This window comes from Chiloscyllium plagiosum, unplaced genomic scaffold (genome assembly GCF_037043375.1).
Source record: "Chiloscyllium plagiosum isolate Xiang-an unplaced genomic scaffold, Cpla_swu_hap1 HiC_scaffold_5, whole genome shotgun sequence".
Lineage (NCBI taxonomy): Eukaryota > Metazoa > Chordata > Chondrichthyes > Orectolobiformes > Hemiscylliidae > Chiloscyllium > Chiloscyllium plagiosum.
Window position 1 is genome coordinate 50,306,787 of NW_028270143.1, and position 15,242 is coordinate 50,322,028.

Sequence of the window (15,242 nt, forward strand, 5' to 3'; positions counted from 1 at the left end):
TTTTATTAATACTCATTTGACAATTCTGGGATTTTTGCACTGCTGTGAGATTAACTTTCAATTGTTGTCTTCCATTCTGTGATAATCACGATTGATTATATTGGAATACTTTAATGAAATTAATATGAGAACATCATGAATTCATTGTGACTTTATCAGAAAATCCTGAAATAAATGCAAGTACAGAATTTGGCAATTAAACAAGTGAACTGTTGAAGTAAAATATATGTTAAAGGGTATAAGTGAAGCCATGTATGAAAGATACAACCCGAGACGCAAAGCAGCCTGACAAAGAATTTGAATTAAGACAACTCAAATACACAAAGTGGGCTGCAAAATCAGGCAATAGCAGATTGGAGATAATAATGGAATTTACTAAAACAATTGAAATAAATGCATGATATGAATGCCCTTCAGGTGACCCAATTTAGAACTGCATTAAATAAGTTAATAAAGTTGGCAATGGCAGGGAGAAACAAACTAAATAATGTAAAAGAGCCTTAACAACATTAAGCAAAGAAAAGATGTGGAGTTAATGAATTGAAAGGGAGAAGGATTGAATTAACTGAAGATTTGTGTCACAATTCACATAATGAATTGAATAATCTCAATTGGTACATTTAATTAAGTAAAGACACACAGAGCTGAAACTTACAATATTTTTTGGGCAAAGTGCAGGTCATGTCAGCTTTAGCAGAATGATTCTCACTGTCAAGCTATCCCTGAGCGAATTTTCTCATTGTGTCTTACCAAGTTTGTGGAACTCAGTGATATTTGAGTTCTCACGGCGGGAATCAAATCTGTTTTTCGCTCCATCTTGTCGTATGCTTTTCCTGGAATAACTGTTCACTCACTGAAGATCTTGAAATTGACTGGAATTCCTGCTGAAGGCATTATTTTTAAAATGCTATTGCCACCAGGACAAATGGCGTCAATCCAGAACTGCTCTGCACGGTCCCTGATGTTTGTCCCAGAGCTTGCAGACAGGGGGTAATTAGTGGCTCACTTTTTGGGCACATTCCTGGAGCTCCAGCTCAATGGAATAGTGCAGAGTGAGGATTTCCCTTTTGCCCAGGAGCAACAGTGGAGGCCATGACACACAACAGTGCCAGCCTACTGCAAGGTTATCACCCAGGTTACAGCAGTCTCAGTCATCTGGGAGAATACCCAGCATGGTGAGAAGAAGGCCAATGTCCCTCTCCACTCCACAGTGTAAGTGACATCATCCTCTCTCTGATACCTCATACTGAATCTCTCTCTGCTACTGGACAAGCTCCCACCTAGACTCATGCTGCACCATTCTCACTAATGTTTACAACTACTTCCCTGATGAAGAGCTTATGCTCAAAACATCGACTCTCCTGCTCCTCAGATACTGCTTGACTGGCTGTGCTTTTCCAGTGTCACGCTTTTTGACTAGTTCCCTAATAACCTTCATCCAGCCCAAATTGTGACACAATTAATCCTGCATGCACTCACTCAGGAAATCTCCCCAATTGCATCAATAATCCTAGCAGTGCCACCCAGTAACATGTTCTATAGTACCTGCCTCTTGCTTATTCAAGAAATAAAGCAGCCCACAATAGGGCAGAAAGAGTCAACACAGTCCGTATGCTGCTCATCATTCAACTCCTCACCCCTTTATAAACAATGGATGCTCAATTTGACATCCTAAGCAGGGCGTAGACATGTCATAGAATAGAATCATAGAATCCCTATAGTATGGAAGCAGGCCATTCAGCCCACTGAGTCCATACCAAACCTCTGAAGAGCATCCTACCCAGACAACACTCCTAACCCATTCCTATAACCGCATATTTCTCCATGGCTAATCCACCTAGTCTGCACATTCCTGGACACTCTGGGAAAATAGCATGGCCAATCCACCTAACCTGCACACCTTTGGACTGTGGGAGGAAAATGGAGCACAAGGAGGAAATCCACACAGACACAGGGAGAATGTGCAAACTCTACATAGACAGTCACCGAGGGTAGAATCGAACCCAGGTCCCTGGTGCTGTGAGGCACCTAATCACAGAGCCCCCATACCACCCTCAGTTACACATATCGGAGGTTATCCCTCAAGGCCTGCTGACAACCATGACAAGATTCCTGACTTTGTTTCTGCACTAAATGGCTGCACTAGGTGGTAGTAATATGAGCCTGGTATCTCTTGCTAAAGGGGCAGTGTGCATAAAGGCAAGGCAATGCAAGGCAAGGAAACTGTGAGTATCCGGTTAGGCTCAGAGTGAATGAGTGCTATGAAAGCGAGTGAAGAGCCAGGAGATGCAGTCTGGTCAAACCTAAGAGCTGGATGTGTCTCCCCGGGTGCAAAGCAACCTGCTACAAAATTATGATTATATTGTGATTCAGGAGACTGGAAGTAGGTTGGAGATGTACCATGAGGGTTCTTTGAGGATGTCGAATTTCGGATGCTAATGTCTATGAATTTGGATTGCAAACAGCTTGTGCCTATGGAACATGCCAAAGATGTTGATGCCCTGTGTTCAATGTGGAGATCTTTTGGAACAGCAGGGAGTTGAAACCTACTTTGCTTTCTATGTTAAATTTTCTCAATGACGAATTTGTATGGCGAGTTTGGTAAGATTGCAACCCATTGGGAGCAATAATAACAATCAATTGGGAACTCACTGCTGTTTATCAAGAATCACACCATGCCACTTGAGAAAGTGAACAAGTTGTGGCAACATAATCTCAACATTGGGATCTATCTCATCAAATATCTCTCCCAATTCTGGGCCTCATCTTACCACGACCCTCATTGTTTCGAGCCTGGTAAGATTTCACCCACAGACTTTAAATTTAAACTACATAACAAGTGGGCATTATATATTTTGCTCACTTAAGATTTCTATAGCCATATAGCAGTCCAGACAATCTGGAAAGAGTAGAAATAGTACATCTAATTCAACAAAAGTAGTCATCCCAAAGTTGGAAGAGATGTTTGCCTGGATTGAAATGGTGAGAAGGGACGGTGTAACCCATTCAGAGTGATTAGTTCAGTAAATTTGCAAATTAGCTGGGCTTCACTCATCAAAAAAATCCCACTGGAGTGGCAAGGCTAATGGAGAAGTCAAGAAATATGTGCATACCTTGAAAAATGTGACATGTACAATGTAATGGATGAAAAGGAGAGATGGTTTTAGTTTTACTTTTGTGTTTCTCCTCTTCTGTTCAGAACAGAGGTGGTTTCAATTTTTCTTACTCTTCTCTTTCTTCTCCCTTTGCTAAAGTGGTTTATCGTCCCAAAAACTTTTTCTGATGTTCAATTTGAAAATGATCCACACCAAATCTTTAGGATTCAAGGAGTGTTGCACATAATAATGTGTTCAAAACCAGGAAACATTTTTTTTGGGGGAAGTAGCTGGTGGTGTTGGTTATGACACATACAATACATGAGCAAACAAAGGAAAAAAAAAGGGGGAAAGAGAGATGTTACAATTATTAATTACTTAAAATCAATGGTTGTCAATTCACATGACTACCGCTGAAAAAAGCTACAATTTGTCAATGTTTCTCATCTTGCACTTATTAGGCCAATTTGCAAAAAGTATTAAAGTAAAGGGGAAACAACACTTAGACCTTTTGGGAGTACTGATTGGTTCACAAATGGACTCTGATTAGTAGAAGTGTCATTCTGGAGAATGTACCATTTAATATTAACTTAAGAAAGATCACTGAATCTGAAAGATTAACTCTGCTTTCTCTCCACAGATGCTACCAGACCTGCTGAGTGTTTTCAGCAATTTCTGTTTTTGTGTCTGATTTCTAGTATCTGCAGTTCTTTGGCTTTTTTTGTTTTTTTACTTAGCTCTCAAGCTTTGCTAAATTTGACACCAAGTTAATTGACTCTGATCAATCAAGACATTGCCCTTTTGTTGAGCTGAAACCAACATGTGTGCTGTGATGCAAGGTGTGATTTTTACATAAACATCAATATCATTTTAGGATTTGAATCTTGAACCAGTGGTTTATGGGGCTGGGTAAATGTGCATGAGAGGGTTTGCTAACTAATTTTTTGGAGACCTGGTTTTAAAGCAGTGTGTGTTAAAGAGTAGCTGACTCAGGGGGCTGCTCTGGAGTGATAATGTGAGTTTGTAAAACTCTCACAATGCAAGAAATCAGAAAGAGCAAACATTGAAAGGCATTCGCTTGCTTTTGGTTCAGAAAAAATGAGTACTTTTGTTTAGGTTAAAAAAAACTCATTGATTGGAAAGCTTTTGATTCAGTCCTCAGAAGACCTGAATGACATCAGATGGAAGAACAGTTTCTCTTGGAGAAAGGAGAACTTTGTGAGATTTTGTAAATAGGTTACCTCAGTAACAGCATCTTAGTTTGAAAATGGCAGATGCAACTGTTTGGTTCGAATCCTGAAGAGATTATTTGAAGCTAAGAAAGTTCAAGATTAGTTGTGTGAATAATCAAGTAAGAGGTTATTAGACTATGAAGGCCAGGAATTCAGAGAAATAGCTAAGTCACACCTCTGAATGTGATGGTGAAGGGAACCCTCTATGCTATTTGTCTATTGTACAAATGATCATTTTGGTGCAGGTGGGATTTTGTTCTGCCGCATACTTCATAGTACTGAACTCCCGATCTCTGTAGAAGAGTCATACCCAACTCGAAATGTTGACTCTGTTTCTCTTTCTTCAGATGATTCCAGACCTGTGAGTTTCTCCAGTGTTCTTAGTGTTTGTTTTATATTTAAGTTTATGTAGAGTATATACTTCTGGAAATGAGCTACTGAAACATGCTGTGCCTCTCATTTACTAAGAAGGGCACTGATTGGGTTTCATAGTACAATGCCTTTCTCTCTGGAACAGAAGGCCCAGGTTCAGGACCCACCTGCCCTGGATAATGGAACATTTCTGAATAGTTGTCTTTTTCTTTAAAGAAAGGAAGGGATGTAGTGCATTGAAAGTTGTATTATACATTTTGTCCACTTAAGGCTACCATACGTATGTGCCAATAGAAAAAGAGTCTAGAAGGTGAATAAAGGTATCCATACAAATGCAGTTCTGATTCTGAATGCTTCTTCCCCAGAATTTCACACACACCAAGATTGCAATGTGGACAAAAAATGTATTTTACAGTCATTCCTCTGAGTTCCATTCCTGGGAAACCTTATGAATGATGAAATTTGCAAGTGCTGAGCTAATTTAAAAGTAGATTAATAATCACAGACATGTGACGGCTGCCTGCTGATCTTGATTTTTATTGTGATTCATATTTTGGTGTGGATAAACGAATTTGATTCGTCATTTCATGGATTCAAAGGATTTACCGTATAGTTCATATTACATTCTTGAAATGCATTACCATCAATGAAGTACTTTTGAAGTGTTGACTCTTGAAATATAGGCAAACATTATTCTAGTTTTTAGACAGCAAAGTCCTATAATTGGCAAGAGAAAATGGGCAGATGATATGGCTTTATGTTAACTATGCGAAGGATAAATATTCACCAAGTTAACAAATGGATGCCAGGCAGTGAGAATCAGGCAGCTCACCATGGAAGCCCTGGTGAACCATGCATAGCTAAAGGCAAGTGCATTAGAAGTCAAGGGAGAGAAATTGTAAATGTTGGGGGGAAGGCTGGATGGGGTTTGCCCAGTAGATCTTTGAGGAGAACTCAACAAATTAATCCAATGTACACTACCAACAGTTAATCTAATGATACTTTTTTACCACTTTCACAACTAGAATTCTACCCTGTGGCTGGTGTTGTGGTCTTCTGAGCACATTTTCTTATGTTCTTCTGTGCATTACCTGCCAATTTGGTTCGGAAATCCTCAAATTGAGGACATTACTTTACACAACACCTGTCTTGGATAGTAATCTTCCTTAAGTTTTTCAGCAGCACTTGAAGTGGGAGGAGAAACTGCAGGGACCAGAGGCCTGACGTGAAGGTAAATTTAGGGTATACAAACTTGCCTCGATGGTTCAGCGGTCATCATTTTCTCGGCTGCAGTTGAAGTGGGAGGAGCGACAGCAAGGATCAGAGGCCCGACGAGAAGATAAATTTAAAGTGTAAAACCTACCTCGTATATAGGTGGGGCACACGTTGAGCAAGAGTGGACATGGGACTGCTGGGTAAGTGAGGCTTTATATTCGGGCGGTTGCTTTACCTGAAACACTACTCGGGTAGTGTCTCCCACCCATCCTCCTCCTCTAAACAAAAGAAAATATCTGTGTGCCAGTTTGGTAAGTGGACGAGTTTTGTTTTCGTTTACAAGAGTCCCTTTGGGAATTTAGAATAGTGGGAATGGCAGTTAGAGCGGTTGAATGTTCCTCCTGCAGAATGTGGGAGGTAAGAGTCACCACTAGTGTCCCTGCTGACTACATCTGTGGGAAGTGCACCCAACTCCAGCTCCTTGAAAATCGCATTAGGGAGCTGAAGCTGGAGCTGGATGAACTTCTGATCATTCGGGAGGTGGAGGGGGTTATTGAGAAGACTTACAGGGAGGTAGTCACACCTCAGGTGCAAGATGAAATTAGATGGGCTACATCAGGGAATGGAAAGGGAACCAGCAGGCACTGTAGGGAACCCCTGTGGCCGTTCCCTTCAACAACAAGTTTTGGATACTGTTGAGGGGGAACAATCTACTGGGGTAAGCAATGGCGCACAGGTCTCTGGCACAGAGTCTGTCATGGTTGCTCAGAAGGGAAGAGGAGAGAGGAGCAGAGCATTAGTCATTGGGGAGTCCATAGATAGGGGGACAGAGAGGAGGTTTTGTGGGGATGAGAGAGACTTACAGTTGATGTGTTGCATCCCAGGTGCCAGGGTTCGTAATGTCTGATCGTGTTTTCGGGATCCATAAGACCATAAGACCATAAGACATAGGAGCGGAAGTAAGGCCATTCGGCCCATTAAGACCACTCCGCAGGGGGATGGGGAGCAGCCCCACATCTTGGTTCACATAGGCACCAACAACATAAGTAGGAAGAGAGATAGGGATTTAAGGCAGAAATTTAGGGAGCTAGGGTGGAAACTTGGAGCTAGGACAAACCGAGTTGTTATATCTGGTTTGTTGCTCATGCCACGTGCTAGCGAGTTAAGGAATAAGGAGAGAGAGGAGTTGAACACGTCGCTAGAGGAATGGTTCAGGAGGAAGAGCTTTGGATTCTTGGATAACTGGGGCTCTTTCAAGGGTAGATGGGACCTCCACAATCAGGATAATCTTCACCTGAACCAGAGGAGTACCAATATCCTGGGGGGGGGGGGGATGTTTGCTAATGCTCTCAGGGTGGGTTTGAACTAATTTAGCAGGGGGATGGGAACCCAAATTGTAGTTCGAGTATACATTAGGTTGAAAGTTATTGAGGTCCGAAATAGGTTTTCAAGATCACATGAGGGCACCTGCAAGCAAGAAGTTGGTTTGGAGTGTGTCAACTTCAATGCCAGGAGCACCTAAAATAAGGTGGGTGAACTTGCAGCATGGGTTTTGTGGCCATTTCGGAGACATGGGTAGAACAGGGACAGGAATGAATGTTTCAGTAAGAACAGAGAAGATGGTAAATTGTGGGGGGGGGAGGAGGCATTGTTAGTCAAGGACAGTATTAGGGTGACAGAAAGGTTGTTTGAGGACTCATCTACTGAGGTAGTATGGGCTGAGGTCTGAAACAGGAAGGGAGAGGTCACCCTGTTGGGAATTTTCTATCATCCTCTGAATAGTTCCAGAGACAATGATGAAAGGATAACAAAGATAATTCTGGGTAGGAGCAGTAGCAACATGTTCGTTATTATGGAGGCTTTGACTTTCTAAACATTGACTTGGAATACTATAGTTCAAGTACTTTCGATGGGTCAGTTTTTGTCCAATGTGTGTAGGAGGGATTCCTAGCACAGTGTGTAGACAGGCCAACAAGTGGCGAGGTCACATTAAATTTGATACTGGGTAATGAATCCAGCGAGGTGTTAGATTTGGAGGTAGGTGAGCAATTTGTTGATAGTGACCACAATTCGGTAACGTTTACTTTAGTGATGGAAAGGAATAGGTATATACCACAAGGCAAGAGTTATCGCTGGGGAAAGGCAATTATGATGTGATTAGGCAAGATTTGGGATGCATAGGATGGGGAAGTAAACTGAAGGGGATGGGCACAAGAGAAATGTGAAGCTTATTCAAGGAACAGTGACTGTGGGTCCTTGATAAGTATGTACCTGTCAGGCAGGGAGATATTTGTTGAGCGAGGGAGCTGTGGTTCATTTAGGAAGTTGAATCTCTTGTCAAGAGGAAGAAGGCAGCTTATGTTAAGATGAGATGTGAAGGCTCACTTAGGGCTGTAGAGAGTTACAAATTAACCAGGAAAGACCTAAAGAAAGAGTTAAGAAGACCAGGAGGGGACATGAAAAGTCATTGGCAGATAGGATCAAGGAAAGACTTTTTATAGGTTTATCAGAAATAAAAGAATGACTAGAGTAATATTAGAGCCAATCAAGGATAGTAGTGGAAGCTGTGCGTGGAGTCAGAGGACATAGGGGAAGCACCAAATGAATATTTATTGTCAGTATTCACACCAGAAAAAGGCAATGTTGTCAAGGTGAAAACTGAGACTCAGGCTACTAGACTGGATGGGATTGAGGTCCACGAGGAGGAGGTGTTAGCAATTCTGGAAAGTATAAAAATAGATAATTCTCCTAGGCCGGATGGATTTATCTTAGGATTCTCTGGGAAGCCAGGGAGGAGGTTTCCGAGCCTTTGGCTTTGATCTTTATGTCATCATTGTCTACAGGAATAGTGTCAGAAGACTCGATGATAGCAAATGTTGTCCCCTTGTTTAAGAAAGGAATTAGAGACAACCCTGGTAATTAAAGACCAGTGACCCTTACTTTGGTTGTGGGTAAAGTGTTGAAAAGGGTTAAAAGAGATATGATTTATAATCATCCAGAAAGTAATAAGTTGATTAGGGATAGTCAACATGATTTTGTGAAGGGTTGGTCATGCCTCACAAACCTTATTGAGATCTTTGAAAAGGTAACCAAAGAGGTGGATGAGGTAAAGCAGTTGATGTGGTGAATATAGATTTTAGTAAGGCATTTGATATTACACAAAATATGGAGGTATGGGATTGAGGGTGATTTAGTGGCTTGTATCAGAAGTTAGCTAGCTAGGTTGATGGGAAATGTTCATCCTGGAGTTCAGTTACTAGTGGTGTACCACAAGGATCTGTTTTGGGTCCACTGCTGTTTATCATTTTTATAAATGACCTGGACAAGTGCTTAGAAGGATGGGTTAGTAAATTTGCAGATGACACTAAGGTCGGTGGAGTTGTGGATAGTGCTGAAGGATGCTGCAGGTTACTGAGGGACATAGATAAGCTGCAGAGCTGCAGAGCTGGGCTGAGAGGTGGCAAATGGAGCTTAATGCAGAAAAGTGTGAGGTGATTCACTTTGGAAGGAGCAACAGGAATGCAGAGTACTGGGCTAATGGTAAGATTCTTGATAGTGTAGAACAGCAGAGGGCTCTCGATGTCCATGTATATAGATCCCTGAAAGTTGCCACTCAGGTTGAGAGGTTTATTAAGAAGGCATACGGTGGTAGCTTTTATTGGTATAGGGATGGAGTCTTGGAAACATGAGGTCATGCTGCAGCTGTACAAACCTCTGTTGTGGCTGCACTTGGAGTTATGTGTACTGTTCTGGTCACTGCATTGTAGGAAGGATGTGGAAGCTTTGGAGGGGGTTCAGAGGAGATTTACTAGGATGCTGCCTAGGGTGGAGGGAAGGTCTTATGAGGAAAGACTGAGGGTTTTGAGGCTGTTTTCGTTGGAGAGAAGAAAGTTGAGGTGACTTAATTGAGACATATAAGATAATCAGAGAGTTAGATAGGGTGGATAGTGAAAGCCTTTTTCCTCAGATGGTGAAGGCTAGCATGAGGGGACTTAGCTTTAAATTGAGGGGTGATAGACGTTGGACAGATGTCAGAGGTAGTTTCTTTACTCAGAGAGTAGTAGGGGCATGGAATGCACTGCCTGCAACAGTAGTAGACTTGCCAACTTTAAGGGCAATTAAATGGTATTTTGATAGACATATGGACGAAAATGGAATAGTATAGGTTTGATAGGCTTCAGATTGGTTTCACAGATCGGCACAACATCGAGGGCTGAAGGACCTGTACTGCGCTGTAATGTTCTATGTTCTATGTTCTAATTCTACCCCATTAAGTTCTCTTCATTTTGACATAATGTGCTGTTCGCACCCATGTACCAACTTCAATAATGAACAAAGGCTTAGTGGACAAGTCTTGAAGAGGTTCCATTGGTTGTTAGAAATTAAGCACTTGCAGGCAGTGGTCACTGGCTTGTATTAGTTGCATTGCTTTTTATTTTGTACATGGAGGAAAATAATTTCGAATTTTCAGATTCATCCAAGTGTACAATTAAGATGTTTTGAACTAAGTTCATTCAGTAATTAAGTTCATTTCTGCTCCAAATTCCTCTCATTCTGTATTCTTGCAAACATATTATGTATTCTGATTTGAATTTATATAACGTAATAATAGACACATCTAATTGTTGGCTGGATAGACAATCATGTTGCACTGTTAATGACATGCTAAGAATTTATTCAAATAAAACAGTTAATTCAAAGAAGTGAATTTGACAATGGATTTTATTGGGTTCCATTGCCAGTGTAAAGCTGTAAATGACAGGTTTCCTGCGATTTTCCCTATACATGTCCTTTGGCTTCCCAGCATTGATCTTGTTTTATTGAGGGTAGGTTGAATAGAAGTAACTGTTAAATGGTTGGAGCAGAGCTTGGTTTTGCTGCAGGAGTGTGTGTATTACATGTAATATGTACCTATATACATAAATACAAGTAAAACGATCTGACCAAAGTTTTCCAAGTTCATGTGCAAATTTATTAAAACAATTAAACTAGATATCAATACATACTGATTAAATACCTTTGGAATATGATAGTGACAAAATGACTGCTTCAGTTCAATCAGTCATGACACTATAAAGATGGTTGGAATTCATAACCATGCTTTCGGCTTGGCAAAGGTGAAATTGCCCAGCTCTCCCTATAGAAAGTCAGCGTGTACAAACAGTATGAATTTATCTTGAGTTAGATTGTCCACTGCCATTCATGCATGTGAATAAATATTACTCAAATGACCTTCACCCATTGAAATATATCCCTGAGAAAATCTATTGAAATAACTTGTATCTTCTGTGCATATTTTGTTTTGGAGCAGATTAATAGATTGTTGTTAACTAATAAAATCGATTGGTATCATTCATCCTTGTGCTTCTATGTCTCTGCAATAAAAATTACAACAAAATATCTCTTATGATCAAAGGTGAATAACTAATGCAAGAGACTATAATAGGAAATAATAAAGGGAAATGACAGCATCTTTTTAAGATGAACAGGTCACCAACCTTTCTCAACATCGCATAAATATTTTCATGAGTGTTGAATTTCTCACTGGCAGCACAGCCACATAAACTTACACTACTACATATTTATCTATAAATTCATCACCTGACACTGAGCATGCGTTGACTAGGTTATTGCATATTTATCTTGAGTAAAGAAGACATACCTCAGAGAATCGCTGCACATCTTGGGTCAACGTTCCTACCCGGCGCCAATGAAAATGCTTCAGGAACTTGACAACTGCAGGATTGACCGCATTGTCTGATGGGACTGTCCGGAAGAAATTGGGATATTTCTTCTTATCAGCCAGGACTGGGGTAGTTGCAGCAAAGGAAAGCTGGAAGAAACATTCAGATATTATGAATAATTCAATTAGAGCTACTTTTGTATTGAACAAATCTTATTGTTAGAACCTCAATCCTGTTTCAATAAACAAATCTCATTATTATATCTGTATGTGGCCACTGAACAGGAAAATCCAAAAGGAATGATTTCAATTCAATGAATACACTGAACAATTTCAATGCCTTTCAGTTTATAGACTAATCTCACAAAGTGTCTTTACGTAACAAAACCTAAGTGAAGCAGTATGAGTTTGATCGTTAGGAAAATCCATGAATACGTGTACTCAGTTCTTTTCCTGTTGTGGAAAGATAACCTTTCATAGGAACAAAGGACTACATAGTATCTCAAATCTACTCATTATAAAGGGGCTCTAAATCTTTATTCCACTTCTTCATAATAGTTCATCATGGTGGTTCAGTGGAAGGAACTGTCATACTTTATAATCACAATAGATTTCCACATAATTTCTCAATTTTCCATCAAAGAAACAACAAAAGATTTTCAGAATTCCTGGAGAACAACATAAACAGTTGCTTCCACCATTGATCTTGAATTTATGCCAAAATTACATCATAGTTGTGGAGAAACCTTAATATATTTGCCATGTGGTAATTCTTCATATCTTAGTTTAGATAGTGAGTGTTAGCAGGTCATTTGATGATGTGGAATATCATAACGCAACTCAGTTGTGCTGTTACCTAATGTCAACATAATATTTCTGAGAGGAAATAGCATTGCTATGGACAAGACCAAAACCCCTCAAAGTATATTAAGGAGATAGCCTAGATACTAATTTTTAAAAAAATTTAAAGCAAGTGCCAGGCGTTGAATTCCGGATGAGATTTGATTGGTCAAGCTACCAGTCTTGAAGTAAAACACAGTTTATTCATACGCGAATCTTAAAAGACAGCAACAAAAAACAGGAATTGGAATAATTTAACTCTAACAAAAAACTTACAGAATAATAGATTGTTAACTACTAAACAGTAACCTTTCTCATTGAGTAGCATCCTATAAACACATCCTTGGCAAAGGCAAATTCAGTAAAATAAGTTGTCCTCACATGCAATTCTAGCAGCAGGAAGAGCACCCCAGCTTTTAGCTATAACAGGGACAGGAAAAACAGCTTCTATATCCAGCAACAACTTCAGAAATATAAACCTAAAAATCCTGGTTCTTTGGAAGCTTGACCCCACCCATTGAGGCTGCTTCTATTGTCACAACCTTTATTTAATAAAAGACCTCGTAACTGTGAATTTCATTGGGTTTGAGCAGACTTTTCTCTCTTAAGAAAAAGGATAACATATATCCTCATTATAAGGCCACTTGAAGCCATAATGTCATCACAGCGTTCAAAAGAACTGGTCCGCGAGTAACAAAACCTTTTATACATTTTTCCCTGAAATAAATGACAGGGCAGAGAGCAGGGATCAAACCTGTTGTGCTTTTGGTTCCTATGATTCAGCTAAACTAGCTAAACTAATGCTATACGTGCCAAAGTTTGAATTTGCCTGGTGGGCTTCTTTCTTCATTGGTTAAGTTTTATTTTGTTTTATGGGATGTGGGCATTATTGGCTAAGCTAGTATTTATTGGCTGTAAAGAATTAAACACATTTCTTTGCATCTGGAGTCACATGGGCCAGAATGGGTAAGGAAGGCAGATTTCCTTCCTGAAAGATCATTAATAAACCGATGGGTTTTTACAACAATTGACAGTGATTACAATTAAGCCAGTTTTTTATTCCAAATATGTTTCATTGAATTTAAATTCCACCATCTGTCATTGGGGGATTTCAAACTCATGACCTCAGAACGTTAATAGTCCAAATCTTTCCTTATGAAAATTACTTCCCAATTGGAAAGGAACCCAAATGACTGATAATCTCATACAATTGAAGAATTTTACATAAAATTATCTTGAGGAAAAAACTCTTATTTGTTGCCATAGAAATTCGAATGAGGACAGTTCTGGGTCATTTCTTCAAATGTGATAAAAAAACTCGTCAATGCAATCAGACATAGAAATACATTGCATCTCCTCCCTCTGCACTGGAACTAGAAGACATTGCACTGATGTCATTGCTGTGTATTTAATGTTGCTGTCACCCAGTCTCCACCTCATTCTCCATTTCACTTGTTAGATGCACTCACCACTACGCTTGCTCTTTCAGTCACTGCCTCCCTTGCTACCTAGTTCTTTTACATTCCCCTCACTGTCCCACTCACTATTTCACTCACTGTGCACCGTCCCCACAATGTCTAGCTCACTTTCCCCTTCACTACTTCACTTGTTGCCTCCCTTGATTGATTGATTGGTTGATTGATTTATTGTCACATGTACTGAAGTACAGTGAAAAGCTTCATTTACAAGCAGTTCAGGCAGATCATAGTAAGTAAGGATGTACAGACCAGAGGTTGCAAAAAGATTTAGAGGCATACAGGTTACATTGCACAGGGCATGTGCCAGGCAGGATAAACATTGGCAAGATCAGCATTATTTGAGGGTAGAAGTCCATTCATCATTCTAATAATGGCCAGGAAGAAACTATTCCTGAATCTGCTGGTGCATGTGTTCAGGCTTCTGTATCTTCTGCTTAATGGAAGAAGTTGTAGGAGATCATTACTGCCATGCAAAGGGTCTTTGATAGTGTGGCAGTGAACCTGTAAATGGAGACAATGGATGGAAGGTTGGCTTCCATGGTGGTCTGGGCTGTGCACAACATCTTCTATAGTTTCATATGGTCCTAGATAAAACAGTTGCCATACCAGGGTGTTATGCACCAGGACAGTATGCTTTCAAAGGTACAACTGCAGAAATTGGTGAGGATTCTTACGGACATGCCAAATTTCCTGAGCTGCCTGAGGAAGAAGAGGCATCGTTGTGCCTTCTTGACCATCGCATCTACATGGGAAGTCCAAGACAGATTTTTGGTTATCGTCACTCCGAGGTACTTGAAGGTCTCCACCCTCTCGACCTCGGTTCTGTTGATGTAGATGAGGGCGTGTTATTCTCCTTTCTTTCTGAAGCCAACGATCAGTTCTTTAGTTTTGTTGATTTTGGGAGAAAGGTTGTTCCCATTGCACTATTCTTCTCAGTGTCTGATTTGTTGCTTCTTGCAATGAATGAGGCAATAAGTAAGGCTGTGGGTGAACCTGAGAAAGCTCAAGGATAGGGAGAGCAGCATCAAGAGGATTAACAAGAGAAGCAGTCATACAACACCACACTTAGACAGGGGAAGTGAGCGAGTACCACAAGGATTAAGTACTTGTTACAAGTCTTCAGATTTTCAATCACAAGCTGTCAAGAGTGTAAGTTTGATATTGCATTTAGAGTCATAGAGTCATAGAGATATACAGCATGGAAACAGACCCTTCGGTCCAACCTGTCCATGCCGACCAGATATCCCAACCCAATCTAGACCCACCTGCCAGCACCCAGCCCATATCCCTCCAAACCCTTCCTATTCAAATACCCATCCAAATGCCT

At 40.3% G+C, this 15,242-nt stretch overlaps 1 protein-coding gene across 3 annotated transcripts in view; it reads right to left on the minus strand.

The window, feature by feature from the left end:
* Positions 1–15,242, minus strand: part of gabbr2 (gamma-aminobutyric acid (GABA) B receptor, 2) — a 1,039,525-nt gene that overhangs the window by 472,847 nt on the left and 551,436 nt on the right. For all 3 annotated transcript variants that reach the window (XM_043689956.2, XM_043689957.2, XM_087987153.1), the window contains exon 3: positions 11,577–11,747. In XM_043689956.2, the coding sequence (XP_043545891.1) occupies positions 11,577–11,747 (171 nt within the window). The remainder of the gene's footprint in view (positions 1–11,576; positions 11,748–15,242) is intronic.